Source organism: Thalia democratica, chromosome 6 (genome assembly GCF_965202585.1).
Source record: "Thalia democratica chromosome 6, ktThaDemo2.hap1.1, whole genome shotgun sequence".
In the NCBI taxonomy this organism is placed as follows: Eukaryota; Metazoa; Chordata; class Thaliacea; order Salpida; family Salpidae; genus Thalia; species Thalia democratica.
Genome location: NC_139170.1, coordinates 66,187,615 through 66,205,594, shown reverse-complemented (window position 1 = coordinate 66,205,594; position 17,980 = coordinate 66,187,615). Strand labels below are relative to the sequence as shown.

Sequence of the window (17,980 nt, the reverse complement as noted above, 5' to 3'; positions counted from 1 at the left end):
CAATTCAATATAAAATATATTTACATTGAAACTTATACTGTTTTTAATGTTTATTATACAATATACAACTACAGATTCTACAACGTACGTACCTTATTAACGATATTGAATCTATCTATTCAACATTAATTTATACACAGATTTATAAATGTTAAAATTTTATTATAAAATATTAAAAGACTTTTTTTTAAACTTTTTTTTACTTAGTTAAACACCTCCATTAAATCAAATAGTAAAATAAACTAGAGGATTATAAATTAGTGTAATATTATAAATTATATTTTTTAAAATTATACATCAATAGAGGTATTTAATTGTTTCGACTCGATTTTAATACTTAGAGTTGTATTCAGATATTGTTTTAAAATAGTCATGAACAATACTGCTTTGTATTTTACACTTCAGTTCTGACTGTTGGTGTTTACTTAATTCTTTATGACAAGTTCTTATATGCGTATTTCGACTAGAACTTTGATTAAACCATTTTCCACATTCCGCACAACCATAAGGCTTCTCTCCTAAGTGAATTCTGAAGTGTGTGACTAAGTGAGCTTTCAGAAGAAATTTCTTCTTGCAAATATCACACTTATAAGATTTTACTTTGGTATGGGTCAACATATGGCGTTCCAAAATACTTTTCTGTGAAAAACTCTTTTCACAAACTTCACATTGATGTCTTTTATTCCAGTATGAACTAACATATGCGTTTTTACATGATTTTTTTGAGAAAAACTTTTGTCACATATATCACATTTGAAATGTTTATCTTTAGTGTGAGTAATTTAATTTCGTTTTAAATTGGATTTTTGAGCAAAATTCGTATGACAAACGTAACATTGGGAATCTTTTTTACCACTTTGTACCACCATATGTCTTGTTAAGCTACCTTTAATGACAAATCTTTTGTCACATATATCACATTTATATTGTTTTTCTCCTGTATGTATTTTTTTGTGAACTTTCAAGTATGATTCAGTTATGAAAGTTTTCTTGCAAACATCCGAAGATACACTTTTAACAACTACACTTTTGTTTTGACCAGAATCAACCATAATTTAAACTTAAGTGCTAAGAAATATGTTCAATAGCGTGTAAAAAAAACTGAGATTTAAGTATTCAAATTAAATTTATATATAATTAACAATTTGATAATAAATTTTAATCAACAAAAATTACTTGATAGAATAATTGCTTGTTGTTAACATTTTCATATAAAATTTTAAACTTCGTAAACTAAAGGTAAAAACAATGTATTTTATCATAAGATAGCAGAAAAGGAACATTTTTGAAATGACAACTAATTTTAAAATATATAAAGTTTTAAGTAACATTAAATTTTTATATTATTAAAGATTCGAGAGCCAAGAGGTTACTGTAATAAAAAATCAATATTTTATTTATTTTAGAAGTAAAAACTTTTTTACAATGTATTAATACTGATTTTTAAATGTTTTTTATATTCCTTATTAAATTATCTATTGATTAAAAGTTACATGACTTGGTCAAAAATGTTTAAAAAGTAAAAAAATTAAACCACCAATCATTTTTAATAAAAGTTGTGTACAAAAGTTGTTAGGTTGTACATAAACAATTATAATGCTCCAAATTCCTCAAAAACGATTTTAATTACAACAGTAGAACTGTTTTATTTCAAATTTTATTTCAGATGCTATTATTAAAATTTACATTTCTTAGCGTTATTTTACTTGTTAATAAAAAAATTAATATCTAATTACGAAGAAAAAGTTGTAATTCTCAAAACTATTCAATAGTTTTCCTTTTACAACAGTTAAACGTTTTTAACAATTATACTTTTTTTAGTAAAAATCTTTAAACTTATTTACTGGTCTTTTTAACAGTTCATCTGAATAAAATTTTTAGTTTTAAAACATTTATTTAACGTTTTATATTTAGAATTAATTCTTTGGTATATCTGACGTAGGCAAACTAATAATAACACCAATATTGTTAACAAATTTAAAAGGATATAAAATAAAAATACTATACAGAAAGCATTTCTTAATTGCTGATTACTCTTTTTTATTAAAACCTAACTGTGACTGCGCCAAATAGCTTAGAAAGAAAAAAAAATCTTATTTTAAATTTGAATAAAATTTAAATTTTTACAACTTAAGATAATGTTGTCGTTTAGTCGAAACATTAAATAGAAATTTGAATAAAAAGGTTAAGATAGGGCAGAAGAAAAAACCACCTAAATATTTCTAAATAAACTGAACAACAAAGTCAAAAACTTAACGTAAAGGAACATTTTTGAAATGACAACTAATTTTAAAATGTATTAAGTTTTTAGTAACATTAAATTTTTATTTTGTTAAAGATTCAAGAGCCGAGAGGTTACTGTAATACTAAATCAATATTTTATTTACTTTTTAAGTAGCAACATGTTTTACAATATATTATTACTAATTTTAGAACTTTTTTTTTATCTTACTTATTAAATTATCTATTGATTAAAAATTACAATACTTAGTGGTCAAAATTGTTAAAAAAGTAAAAAAAAACTTAAATCACCAATAATTTTTAATAAAAGTTGTGTACACTAAATTTTATTTTAGATGCCGTTATTACTAATAAAATTTACATTTCTGAGCATTATCTATTTTTAAATACTAAACTTATATTAAATGGTAGATAAATAATTGTAATTCTCAAACTTACTTAAAAACGATTTTAATTACAACAGTAGAACTGTTTTATTTTAAATTTAATTTCAGATGCTATTAAAAAAATTCACATTTCTGAGCGTTATTTTAATTCTTAATAAAAAAATTAATATCTAATTATAAAGAAATAATTGTGATTCTCAAAACTATTCAATAGTTTTCTATTTACAACAGTAAAACTGTTTTTAACAATTATACTTTTTTTAGTAAAAATCTTTAAACTTATTTACTGGTCTTTTTAACAGTTCATCTGAATAAATATTTTAGTTTTTAAACATTTATTTAACTTTTTATACTTAGAATTAATTTTTTGATATATCTGATGAGGCAAACTAATAATAACACCAATATTTATAACAAATTTAAAAAGATATAAAATAAAAAAACTATACAGAAAGCATTTCTTAATTGCTGATAACTCTTTTTTATTAAAACCTAACTGTGATTAAAAGTGCCAAATACCTTAGAAAGAAAACAAATCTTTATTTATATTTATTATAAATTTGATTAAAACTAAAATTTCATAACTTAAGATATTGTTGTCGCTTAGTCAAAACATTAAGTAGAAATTTGGATAAAAAAGTTAGGGTAGGGCAGAAAAAAATAACCACCTAAATATTGGTAAATAAACTGAACAACCAAATCGAAAACTTTAAAAAAATTTAACAAGTAAAAGATGTCAAAAAATTGCTGGGTAATTTAAAACCTTGATATCATATTAAGTTGCAATACTTTTGGAAATTTTTTTTAGTTTTGTTTTTATTTTAAAATAAATTTTTGGTTGTCGTAAGTTATAATGTATCTTGCAATAGTAATTCTGTTTTTAAAGATAGCTTAATCTGCTTTTATGACTAAAATAATTTTATAAATAAACTTATTTTTTCTTTAATCTAAAATAAAAACTTTTATGAAAGCAAATCAGTTTGTGTTGTACTTGAAATAAAAAATCTATATATTTTAATAATAATTTTTTTGTATAGTTTTGACTAAAATAGTAGCGTTGTGATAGACGATGATTACTTAATATAAACTATACAATTATTTTTATAAGGTGGACAAATCTAAGTTCTAATTTAATATAAAAATTTCTTTTATGGCTATAGATAGTCGATACAAGCTTGTGTTGTATGATTCGATGATTAAGATATTTTTGTACACCAAATACTTAAAAAAAATTGTTAGCCTGTTTTATGGTCATTAAACTTTGTGTTTGCTTTTTAACCTTCTGTATTGGGTAGATTGTTTATATAAGCTTGTGCTAACGTAGTTTAAAGAAAACAACCATAAATTTTTAGATACTTAGTTTATATTGATAAAAACAGTGAGAATTGATAAAAACAGGGTGGTCACTGTTTTTTGAGAAATTTCTAACAGTTTTTTTGAATATAATCCTAGTTTTTATAAGTAAACGTTTCCAGGTCTTTCTTCATACAATAAAAATATACAATAATATACAATGCAGCTTTAATTCTTAATACTTAGTTAAATACGTTATACTATTTTTAATATTTAAAAAAGAAGTCGATAAAAACATGTGTTTAACTTTAACTATAAATTTAATTATAATATTTTATTAATATTCAATCATTTTCTTAAAATTGCTAATAAACTTTATGGCATAAAAAGTTTGTAACAATTAACAACCTGTTTGTTAATTAAAAGTTTTAAGTAATCTATGCTTTATTCCTGAACTTTACATTGTAGCTTAATTTTTTATTACTTAATTAAAATCGTTATTAATATCTTTTAATTAAAAAAACAAACATTATTTTTGATAATCAAAAATTGATTTCAATTAAAACAAATTCTGGCACATTTTTTAGTATATCACAGTTTTTTAAATATTTATTGTTTTTAATCTTTGCGGCTTTGATTTTTTTATTTTACAAAGACGGACAATGACAGTTCAGCTACTTATTACGAAATTAATAAATTAATTATATTTGAACATTTTCTTAAAAATGGTACTAAACTTAAATCATTTCATGTTGTTCTAGGCTTAAAATCTAATTTGTTAGTTTTAATTATAAAACTAATGTTTTTTCAAAGAAATATCTTAAACTTGATAATAAAATTTAATTATACATTGAAATAACCTAAACAAGACTAAGGTATATAGACCTGAGAAGTTCACGGTAGTTCTAAATTTACCATATATTTCAGGTATATTACGCGTGATTGAGAACGAAATAAAATTATTAACGAAATAAACGTGCAATGAAGAAATCTGAAAATTATATTTGGTTCAAAATCAGTAGTTAAAATTCAGTTAAATATCGAATACAAAATTAAAACAAAAGTTGTGTAGTGTACAATTAAATTGCTTCTGTTTTTTTTTAACTGTATTAAAAGTTTATTAAATGGTTTATTTACATTGCTTATTACTCTCATTGATGACTTAATTAGTTTCTTTTTTCTTTTTTTAGTTAAAAACTTTTTATAATTTAATGTTTAGCTTCTAATATAAAGTACTGACAAATATAGTTAAATATATTAATTTTTCACTAAAAAATTTAAAATTGTAACTATTTTGTACCCATTAAAAATTCGATGTTTTTTGAGTTTTCATTCATAGTTTTTAATTAATTTTATAACAATAACAAAAACTGTATTGAATATATTTTTACACTTATAGTGATTTCAGTCGTATATTCAAGTTTTACCTAAAAATAATTAAGTTCTAACAAATTTTCTAAAGAATATGAACTAAACATTTTTTTAAACAAATTTATATTTATGAGCATACTATAGTATAACAATTTCATGTTATACTAGTTTTCAAATATAGCTTGTAAGTATTAAAACTAAAACTAATGAGTTTTTTATAGAATAATTTCAAATTTGATGATCAAATTAAACTTTACATTATAATAACCTAAACAAGGATAAGGTATACAAACCTGAAAAGTTCACGGTATTTTTTAAACTACCATATATTGCAGATATACCACGTGTGTTTGATAGAAAATAAAATTATTAACGAAATCAACGTACAATGAAGAATTCTGAGAATTATATTTGTTTTGAAATCAGTATTAAAAGTGCATTAAAAAGGCCTAATACCATAATTAAATAAAAGTTGTACAGTGTACAAGTAAAACTGGTTCTATAAAAGAAGCTGTATCGGACAAACTTCCAAATAATTTAAAGCTAGGATCGATTTTTTTACTTAAAGTGTGTTAAAATTTTTAAAAGTAAAACCTCAAGTTAAGACAAACAATAATTAAAAATTCTGAATAACTGAAAAATAAATAAATAATAAATATTAAGCAAAAAATTAATAATATTTCTATTTAAAACAATTATTTCTTGCAATATTTTTTTGACCTTGTAAAGTTAGAAACCATATCAAATTAAAAAAATTGTATTTTTAGTTCTCTATTTTGTTAAATTAAATATTTTGTTTCCTTTAATTTAAATTTAGATTAATTTGTCGAATACTTTATATTTATTCATATCTACATTTATCACTTAATTATTTTATTAAATCGTTTGTTTTTGAAGAAAAATGTTTATACAGTTTTGTTTAGCTTCTAGTATAATATATTGACTCTATCTAGAATCTATTTACTAACGATAACTTAAATATTTTTGCTCTTGTTTCAAAGTTATATGTTTTGTCAATAAGGTTTGGCTAAAAATTAATTAATACTAACAATATTTCCTAGCTAAAATAGCTGAATATATTTTTTTTATACATCTATACTAACTGGACAATTATAATATTTTTATAAAAACTACTCTAACTTATAATAATCAAGCATTATCGTAGATACTTAACTCATTTAATAAATATTTTAATAAATGAATTATAAAAAGTAGTCCTTTATCGTTTTAACATGTTTTATTAAAGATATGAAAACATTTAGTAGAATTTTGTTAAAAAATATTTTATTTGAAAAATTTTGTGCGCAATAACCGAAAGCAAAAATAATTGATCTACACTGATAACTTATTTATTTTCTAAAACTAAGAAAGAAAATTAAAAAAAAAGACAGTATAAAGTGTTTAAACATTTCAATTTAAGCAAAGAGCATCCTTACTACATTCAATTACAACATCTCGATATTTTTATTATTATTACTTCATTAGACTACTAGTTACAATAATAAAACAAAAAACTAGTTTTGAACTACTTTCGTAAATTTTGTAACTAGTGTTTTAAAGTTACTTTATTTTTAGTTTTATTTTGTTATAATAAAAAAGAAACCAAACTTCTTAGTAATTTTTATAAACATTAAAAGCATATAAATTTAAATAAATAAACAAACAATAATTAATAAGAGTTAAAATGTTTTATAAACGTTAAAATTACTGTCACTAGTGCTTACATACTTTTCAAGTTTAATTATAAAAAAACAACAAATATATAAATTAATAAATTTTATCTATTCAAAAGATTGTTTTTAGAAAATAAAACTACGACATGGAACATATAAATTTACACATTAAAAGTATATCATCGTAGTTAAGTATAATAATATATATTTTTGATACTAATTTATACATCAATTAAGTTTTCTAATCTTATTTCATTAAACTAGAAACAAACCGCTTGCATTAAAGATATTTAGTTTTGAGCTTAGGTGTTTTTTTAACATAGTTTAACAATTGTTTTTTAAATTTTGCATTTAAGTATCGATTGCTGTTTTTTTTAACTCTTTATGATGAGTTCGTATATGACACACAAAATATGTTAACAAAATTAACAAAATTTACAAAATAGTATTAACAACTTAAAAGGAATAAACTTCAACAGCAAAAAAAATTATAAGTAAAAAAAATTCTATTTAGGAAACTTCATAGCTTTGTAAATTTAAGTACTTTTATTTAACAAAAAATTTTATCAAAAAAGTATATATAAGATATTTTTAAAGTTTCTATATTTTTACATGGAATTGTTTAAATACACTTAATTGTTAATTAAAAAATTAAAAAATAAACAAAGCTAGTACAATTAGGCTGATGCAAATCTGTAAACATTAATATACAAAACAACAACACTATAAACTGTATTTAAAGATTTTATACACCGCAAACTAACTGCTAAGAACAATTAAGAATAATTAGAATTGTATTCAGATATTGATTTAAGATAGTCATGAACAATAGTTCTTTGTATTTTACACTTCAGTTCTGATTGTTGCTCTTTACTTAGTTTATTATGACAATTACGAATATGTCTAGTTCTTGTACAAGCTTGGGTAAACCACTTTCCACATTCTGCACAACCATATGGTTTTTCTCCTAAATGGATTCTGAAATGATCAATTAAGTTGGTATTTCGAGAAAACTTCTTCTTGCAAATATCACACTCATGAGCTTTTAATTTGGTATGAGTTAACATATGATGTTTCAAATTACCTTTACGACAAAATTTCTTTTCACAAACTTCACACTTATGTTTTTTTATTTCAGTATGAACTAACATGTGTGTCTTTACATTACTTTTTCTAGTAAATTTTTTGTCACATACATTACATTTAAAAAGTTTCTCTTTAGTGTGAGTAACTAAGTGACGTTTCATATTACCTTTTTGAGCAAACTTCTTATGACAAACATGACACTGAAAATCTTTTTTGCCACTATGCACTAGCATATGACTTGTTAAGTTACTTTTAATAATAAATCTTTTCTCACAAATATCACATTTGTATGGTTTTTGTTCATTATGAATTCTTTTGTGATATTTCAGGAAGGATTTAGTTTTGAAAGTCTTTTCGCAAACATCACAAGAAACACTTTTAACCATCATATTACTTTTTCTTACACCAGAATCACCCATAGTTTAAACTTAAGTGCTGAAAGTTATTTATATAGTGCGAAAAAAAAAACAAATATTTTTGTAGTTAGTTTAAACTAATAAGTAATAAATTGTTTAATGATAACTTTCAATCAATATAAACTATTTAATAAATAAATTGCTTGATTTGTAAATTTTCATCTAAATTTGTTAAACTTAACAAATTGAAGCTATAAACGGTGTATTTTATTATGAGATGGTACTAAATGATTATTTTAAATGATTTTGAAATAACTACTTATTTTAAAACGTACTAAGATTATTTTTTTGTACTATTTTTTTTTTCTCATACTTTAGGTTACCTGTTGAATAAAAGTTATATGAATATGTCAATATATATTATGAAACTTAATATTTAAAACAAGCAATAATACATAACAAAATTCTGGACATTAAATTTTATATTGTAGCTTGTTTTAAATCAAACAATTCAAAATTTTCGACTTAAATATCTTTAAGAAGATTTTATATATTTTTTATTTTAACAGTTTATTACTAACAAAACAATGCTTCACTCCTTTATTTGCATATAGAATATCCTCAGTTGTTGTAAACAAATTTTATTCAAATCTTTTAACAAAAAATTCTATTTGAATAAGGTTTGTTTACAATAACTGAGGATATCCTATGTGCAAATATAGGAGTAAAAAATTGCATAGTCAGTAATAAACTATTAAATAAATTATAGACTAACGTTTATTTCAGAATCTATAAACATTAATAAAGTTTACATTTCTGATCGTTGTTTTATTTTTTAATGCTAAAAATAAAAAATTAACTGCAAAGAAAGAATTATAATTCTTAAACTTATTTGAATTTATATTTTAGAAAAAACTGTTTTTAACAATTACAGCACTTAGTTATCTTCTATTTAATAATAGTACTAAGACACAAATGTTTGATTTTTATTTTAAATCTTAAACTAAGCAATATATATATATATATCAATTTAAGTGTGGTTAAAAGAACCAAATAACTTTGAAAGCAAACAAATCTGTTTTTTACCTTCATTACAAAAATAACCATAAGTCAAATTTATTTACTTTTAGAGATTGTTGTCGTTTATTAAAGACATTGAAAAACATTAGGATTAAATGGGGCAGAATTAGAACGCCACCTAAACATAGTCAAATAAACTTAATACCTCAGTCAAGACACAAAAAATAATATGTAAAATAACAGCTAAATTATTTACCTATAAAATTATATTTTCTTAAGTAACTTTTGATTGCTATATTTGTAAATACATTACAATTGTAAAAAAAACTCTCGTAGATTATTTTCAGTAAGAATATTATACCTTTAAGTATCTTAAATATTCCTTTGGTTGTGTGTTGTTCTTCGTGATTTTTTTGTCTTTATCAAAATCGTTTTAAGTAAAAAGTATTTTTTTATTTTACAAACAAATCTACAAAGTTATAAGCAATCGTTACATTGCCTAAAGTACTTTCAAAAAAATTTGTCTTTAGTAGGCAATTATATTAAAACTTAGTAAAATAAAAAAGACTTTTTTATTTAAAACGAAGTAGATTATTCTCAAACGGTTAACTTCAATTATTTAAAAAAATTGGCATAATAAGCTACTGGAAAATTATCTCAACACACTAGACAATGAAATTATATTTTATTATAGAATATACCTTTTTAAGTTATGATTAATTTATTTAATAAATGCAATATGATTCCTCTTTTCACCTTGCTTAAGTTTTTATAATAAAACATCAAGTTTTGTGTAAAATATTTTTCACAACGTTAGATATAAGTTATAATAATTTAAAGTATGTATTACATATTTACAAATAAATAAAATTTGTTAATATTAAGTTGCAATACTTTTTTGAAAGTTTCGTAGTTTTGCTAAACTGTAAAATAAACCTATACTTCTCATAGGTTAAAGTATATCTTTCATTGGTTATCATGTTTTCAATGATAGTCTGATCTGCTTTTAGCAACGTCAAAAGTATTAAAATTTTGTTTAATAATTTAGCTGACACTGTTTCTCCTAAAAGAATTTTCAGAGCTTTTTAAGTAACAGCAAAAGTAACAATCGTTGAACAAAGTTTTGATAATTAAACTTTTTTGTATTGAGAACTCTTATTCATACAGTTTTTTAACTTATTCAGCGTTAAAAGTAAAACTAAAACTATTTTATGAGTGATTTTTTCAACGTCAAATAAAAGCTTTTGAAAGGAAAGCAAATTAGTTTGTGTCGTACTTAAAAATTAAAACTTTTTTTTTATAATTATTATAATGCTCTTTTGTATTAAACACTCTAATTCATACAGTTTTCTATTTTATTCAGCGTTAAAAGTATAAATAAAATTAAATTTTAAGCGAACATTTTTTTCTTTAATATGAAAAAAAGCTTTTTCAGAAAAGCAAATAAGGTTTCAAATAAGCCGTACTTAAAAATGAAAAACCATATTTTTTATAATAAATCTTATTTATAGTTTAGATTAAAAACAGTAGCGTTATATTAATATGATGATTCTTTAAGATAAACATAAAACAATAAACCGAACGATCAACAACATGAGTATCCGAGACAATATACGACCATCATTCAGGCATAGTTGCATGAAACTGCTATTGAGATCTAACCAAGCTGGGTTAAGTACAAAGCTGTCGTTTGTAGGTTAAAGTTGTATGAACTATACAATTATTTTATATCAAGGTTCAGAAGTTTCAAATGTTAATAACAATTTTTTTAGTCATAGATAATTGATATTAGTATTATTTTATGTAAGGAATTTCTCTTTTTACAGATGATACTTATTAAAATTGCTGACAATTCTCCTCATTTGTTACCAGAAGTGTGATTAAAAGTTTTTAATTTCATTAAAATTTGATCAAATTAAAGATTATTTAACGTAAGAGATTTTGCCGTTTAGTCAAGACAATGAGGGGTTTTAGGTTCAGGCTTCAGTTTTAGGTTTTTAGGTCAAGTAAATCTAAACTATTTTAAAAATATTTGATAACATATTAAGTTGCAATACTTTTCAGGAGTTTTGTATTTTTGTTATTTTGAAAAATAAATTTATTGTTGTCTTAAATTATAACGTATATTACAATAGTAATCCTATTTTTAATTGTAGCCTAATATGCTCGTACGCCTAAAATTATCTTATATATGATTTTTATTTTAAATGTCAAACAAAAGCTATATGAGAGCAAATCAGTTTGTGTCTTAATTGAAAATGAAAAGTCGATATTTTTCAATAATTAACTTTGTTTAGTTTAGGTAGAAAGTAATAGCGTTATATTGATACGGGTGCACGACTATTTAAAGTCGGACAATTCAAGTTCTTAAAAAGAAAAGAAAAGGTCACAACTTAAAAAGTAATGTATATTTGTCAAATATTGAAATTATAAATGTAGGTCCTATTAATAACTAAAACTTTTTTTCTTTTTTCTAAACATTAAATATCGTTTGAGATATGGCTAAAGTAAAATAAAAAATATAGTTGTATTTAATAACTATAAAATAACTTAAAAAGTACCTTATATTTTGCAAAAAAAGTAAAAGTTTCGTGAAGATTTTAATAAATCTTTCATATATATTTTTCCTTGTTTATATAATTTTTTAAGATATTGTACTTAAAGTAATTTTAAAGATCTTTAATTGTCCGAAATTGAAATGTCATCTAAGCTATAGATACGATGATTACTTGCTATAAACTATAAGTAATAAATAATGAACTTTACCGCACGATAAACAACAACAGAATCTGAGACAACCTACGAGAGATTTTATAGGCTTAGCAGGCAGGCAAAGTTGCGTGAAACCGATATTGTGCTTTTACCGAGCGGGGTTAAGTACAAAGTACTAAAGCGACCGTTTGTGAGTATAAACTATACAGCTATGTTTTGTTTAAGCTTCAGAAATTCAAGCTACCAAAAATTAATTTCTTAGCCGTAGATAGTTTATATAAGTGTGTGTTGTATTTTCAGATTATTATTTTTTTTTTGTACACGAGATAGATTAAAGTTCCTGCTCGATCATCACACTAATTGTTTTAATACTTTTTTTAACTTATACTTCTGTATGGTGTAGGTATGTTATCTAAATTTAAGCTACTGGAGTTTAAAATTAATAAAAAAAAGAAAAAAATCTTAATACGTTCTGTACAACTCGATAACCCGAAGGATCTTTTTTACACGAGGTCTATGTACTATTTTTTAAGCGTTTTTTTGTCGTTTAATAAACAGTATACATATATTTAAGTATAAATAATGACAAAAAGTACACAAATAATAACAAAGATATAAATAAAAAGTAAATCGTTATACTAAGTAATAAACTAGAAAAGTAAGGGACAGCAGTCAGCTCAAACAAAAATATCTGGTAACTTAGTTCACTACGATCTTTGGATAAAAAATACATTTTAAGATAACTAGTTCTATAAGTTACACATTTTATCTAAGCACAAGTTAAATTGACTTAGGAAACTTGTATTCAGCTAGTTTATGTAAATTACTTTATTTGAATGAGTTTATAAAAGTATAAATTTAGTTATTAATTACTATATTGTTAAATTGTTCCGCAGAGTTGTATAAAATTTAAAACCAAAATATATAAAATCATTTTTTTCAACTAATAAACTAAAAAGCTAATAAATCAGTCTATCAATGAATGTAGTATAAAACATTAAAATAATAATAATATTCTTGTTTTATCTACTGTAGTTAATATTAAACAACTTTTACTGAATTAATTATAGTTATTGCTTAGATTACAACAAAGTACTAACGTTTAAATCTATTAATAAATAAGATTTTAAATATATATAGTAGGGGCATGTTTTGACTAATTACCTATTTCCTGTTAACTCCCTGAAAAAAAAAGAAAAATGAAGAAAACGATTCCAAGAATATCACTTTGTTTATTGACTTTGATTTGGTTATTGTAACTTTGAATATTTAATATTGAGTTTATAATACTGATAGATTATAAATTGCAGTGTAAGAAAAATTCCTAACTCAAATAGATTTTATATGAATAAAATATCACGTCATGATAGGTAAAAGTTTTAAAGTGGCATTTTTTTCTTGGAATTTTTTACTAAGATGTTTTCTTTAATAGTCATATTAATTTGAATCTACAAACCACTTTTTCTAACCAAAAGCATTAAATTGTCGTTTTATAATTAAAGTTTAGTTTAAAAGAAAGAAATTATGTAAGTCAGATTAACAAAAATTTAATAGCATTCTAACAACAAAAATATAAAATTAATCCAATATATAAAAGATTTCCTTACAATTTCTTGCAAATGCTTCATTTATAGTACGCATACCTTTTAAACATAGTTAAAAAAAATAATCTATTTACAAACGTTTCGTTCTTAATTAGTTTTTAAACAACAGTTTTAACAAAAAAAAAACACTTCACACCAAAAACTTATAGAGCAATGAGAAAACATCATGAGTTAGTGGAAAACTTTTGGTTATAATAATAAAATCATCAGTAGCTTTAAAACCGCATATAATATAAAATAAACAAACTTATAACAGTATTGCTACTAAGAAGAGAGTTTTAATAAATAAAATCTGCTCAATCGGGTTATTACTACCTTTTTAATAATCTTTCAGTAAAATAACGAACCACCACCAATAGTGAGCTATTTAGAATTGTAATCAGATATTGTCTTCAGATAGTCAAAAACAATACTTCTTTGTATTTTGCATTTAAGTTCAGATCGTTGTTCTTTACTTAGTTCCTTATGATGATATCGTATATGTTTATTTCTATTAGAAGCAGCAGTAAACCAGTTTCCACATTCTGCACAGCCATATGGTTTCTCTCCTAAGTGAATTCTAAAGTGGGTTACTAAATGACCTTTCTCAGAGAATTTCTTCTTGCAAATATCACATTTATAAGTTTTTGCTTTGGTGTGAGTCAACATATGACGTTTCAAACTACTTTTCTGAGAAAACTTCTTCTCACAAACTGGACATTGAAACTCTTTTATTCCAGTATGAACCACCATATGTTGTTTTACACTACCTTTTTGAGTAAAACTTTTGTCACAAACATCACACTTAAAAAGTTTATCTTTAGTGTGAGTAACAAGGTGCAGCTTTACGTGGTGTTTAAGTTTAAAATTCTTATGACAAACATGACATTGAAATTCCTTTTTTCCACTATGTACCAGCATGTGTCTGGTTAAACTGCATTTGTAATCAAAATATTTATCACAAAGTTCACATTTGAATGGCTTTTCGCCTGTATGAACTCTTTTGTGAACAATCAATTTATATTTTGTTGTAAAACTTTTAAAACAAACATCACATTTGTATGGATTTTCTTTGGAATGAACTCTTTTATGTCTGATTAAACTTGATTTACATTTAAAGCTTTTCTCACATAAATCACAATCAAAACTTTTGCTATTTAGACTATCTCCGGTAGGTCTATACTTGTCCATAGTTAAACTTCTTAGACAAAAACTATTTTATGTAATAAAACAAAATTTTACACAATGTTTATAAAGTTGGTTATCCATTTAAAATACCATATAAGTATATTTATAAGTACATCACACAAAGTATAACTATAATAAGCATTTTAATGAACCATACTTTATTATTTTCTTTTTATTGTTCATAAATAATTTTAGATGATAACTAATCTAAGAAATTACATTTTTTTAAGCAAATCTTAGTATTCAAAATTGTTTAAATAAAACGATTATATAAAATTTCTCGTAAATTTTTACAAACAATAATTAATTTTTTTGAAACTTTGCACGGAAAGTTACTATAAAAAACAATTTTAACATACTAGTAGACTATGTAAGTATGTACTATTTTAGAAGCCTTCATTTTTTTGTTATAATTAGTAAAGTTCTTCAAACTATTATGAACCTATATTTACTATCTTAACACTAATAAACTTAAACAGTAATATGTAGACTTAATTGTTTTTAAAGTTTGATGATTTATCTACTTAAATTGTTATTTGTATTATATATCAAAATCAATAGTAATTATATGTCTATAAAATGTTTTATATTTATGACAGTATTTGATAACCTCGTAATAGATTTTTTTTAAATATATGCTTTTAGTAGACTATTTAACTTATATACAATTTAACTTAGTTTCGGTTTGTAGTTAAAAATAAGTTCAATAATACACAGCTTATACAATTGAATTGTTTATGTTATTAAGACAGACAGTTCTAAAAAATATTGCAAGTACTATTAAATCAAACTAAAGTTTTTTAGTATTATTATATTTTTTATAAGACTATGTACTTCCATGTGTCGATTTAAATTGTTTATACTGATGAAACTTTTATCACAATCTTCACACTTGTTTGGTTTTACTCCTGAATGTATTCTTTTGTGAACATTTAAGTAAGATTCTCTTTTAAAGATTTTCTTACAAGTATTACAACTAATACTTTACTACTTTTCATATCTAAAAAAACATATTTAAAAACTTCTGTGATAAATATCAAACAGGTTGATTAACACGATAATTATAAAAATTGTGTTCTTTTCTAAAATTTTTTATATAGTACAAACTAAGCAATCAACTAGTATTTAGAAAAAAACGTTAGTGAGTAATTTCAAAAGCATAAAAATAAAACTAAAGTTTATGTAAAATTTTATTACAAAGCTTTTGTTGAAAACGTTATAAGTAAAGTAATACTTTTAGGATAATCGATAGATATTTTTGGCGTTTAGTCAAGAAATTGAGGCATTTAGATTCAAATAAAGCCGAATAAAGCTCGAGCTAAATAAAATAAACAATTAGTCAGTAACTTTAAACATTTACTTGGAATACAATTCAAAAAAAGCTGAACCATTTGAAAAACATTTAACAACATATAAAGTTACAAAACCTTATGAAAGTTTTGTAGATTTTTTATATTTAAAAATAATTTTACGGTTGTCATAAGTTATAATGTATCTTTCAATAGCTATCCTGAATTTAATAATAGCCTAATCTGCTTGTATGACTAAAATTATTTTATAGTTAAAAAAATCTACCGACTGAGGGTAAGGGTTAGGGTTAATAGTGGTAGTAAAAAAAATAAAAACTAAAAAAATAAAAAATAACTTACCGACCGAGGGTAAGTTTAGGGATATAAGTGATTGTAGAAAAAATATATCAAAAATGTTTAAAAAAAATTAACTCGTACAAAAATGTTTTCGTACAAAATTCTTTGCTCGTGCAAAAGTGTCTTCGTGAAATTTTATTTCCTTGTGCAAAATTGTCTTTGTACAAAAGTATATTCGTGAAATTTTGTATCCTTGTCAATTTTTCTATGCTCATGCAAATTTGACAGCTACCCGTTTTAACAATTATACTTTTGCTCTTAAAAAATTCTAGCACTTATTTACCTTTTATTTGATAGTTGTAGTAAGATACATATAATTAGAAACTTTACGTTTTTAAAGTCTTAAAGTAATCAATATATAAAAAATATGTTTTGTTCTGAAAAATAATTTTAATTTTAAATTCTTAATTAATTTTTTTTTGTTAAAATTTTTTGACGTTTAAAATTGTTGTTTTTTTTTATAGTAAATTTCTTTTCACAAACTTCACACTGATGTACTTTATACAAGTACGAACTAACATTTTTATTTCTTTAAGTAAAAATTTTGTCACACAAACTACATTTGAATAACTTTTCATTTATCTAAGTAAGTAAAAAAGTAAATATTTGAGCAAAGTTTCTATCACAAACATAACATTCAAAATCTTCTATACATTTTAAAACTACATATGATATTATGTACGTTTTTTGTTTAAACAATTTATTAAACTTTGAATAGATTATTTGTGGTAAAAAAACCAATAATAAATTTAGCTTATTGATTTGAAAAAATAGAAAAACATTTTAATATAGTATTAACAAAACAATCAATTAAAGTGTCCGAAAAGTATACTTCAACTAAAAAAACAAAAAATGAATAAAACAATTAAATGTTTTACATACAGTACAGTACAACCAACGGCTTTTTTTGATATGTTTTTGTAGGTTTTTTTGTATTTTTGATGCAGTTACTAACAACTAACATTAAAATAAGACTTAATCAACACACCTAGCGCATTGTAGTTTCAAAAAAAAACTTTTAATCGTGTTTTGCAAACTTATATATCAGTTTTAGTAACTGAAAACAAACCCAAATAAATTAGTAAATTAATAACTCTGTGTTTAAATATTATTTTGCACAAAGTCATAAACAATACTTTTTTAGTTTAACAATTTAGTTCTGAATGTTGTTCCTTACTTAGTTTAATATGACACGTATGTATTTGACAACATCGTTAGAAGCTTGAGTAAACCATTTCTAAATTTTGCATAACCATAAGTTTTTCCTCTTAAAAGAATTCTATAGTGTTTTAGTGAAAACTTCTGTTTGGAATTTCATTATTTTAAATTTCTTTATTACCGTTTTTGACTAACATGTGAATTATACATAATGTATTCATAACTTTATCACAAAAATCACATTTGATAAGCTTCTCTTTAGAGTGA

The 17,980-nt window shown here is 22.8% G+C and overlaps 1 protein-coding gene across 1 annotated transcript; it reads right to left on the bottom strand.

Annotated features, from left to right (window-relative positions):
* Positions 1-401: 401 nt before the first annotated feature.
* LOC145839367 (uncharacterized) lies at positions 402-17,076 on the bottom strand. The gene is made up of 8 exons (XM_082946945.1): positions 17,039-17,076; positions 15,744-15,885; positions 14,316-14,903; positions 13,598-13,602; positions 7,860-8,287; positions 831-937; positions 482-639; positions 402-411 (listed from the first exon to the last, which is right to left on the bottom strand). Exons 1-8 carry the CDS (start codon positions 17,074-17,076, stop codon positions 402-404), a joined length of 1,476 nt encoding a protein of 491 aa, XP_082803071.1.
* Positions 17,077-17,980: the final 904 nt, after the last annotated feature.

What these genes read in the sequence shown, in the direction of transcription:
- LOC145839367 (XM_082946945.1), bottom strand. Translation starts at nt 17,076, where the DNA reads ATGTTAGTTCGTACTTGTATAAAGTACATCAGTGTGAA. An exon ending in ATTTAAATCGACACATGGAA is followed by an intron (nt 14,904 to 15,743) that starts GTACATAGTCTT and finishes ACTATGGACAAG; the next exon opens with TATAGACCTACCGGAGATAG. An exon ending in AAAAAGATTCCCAATGTTAC is followed by an intron (nt 640 to 830) that starts GTTTGTCATACG and finishes AGTTTTTCACAG; the next exon opens with AAAAGTATTTTGGAACGCCA.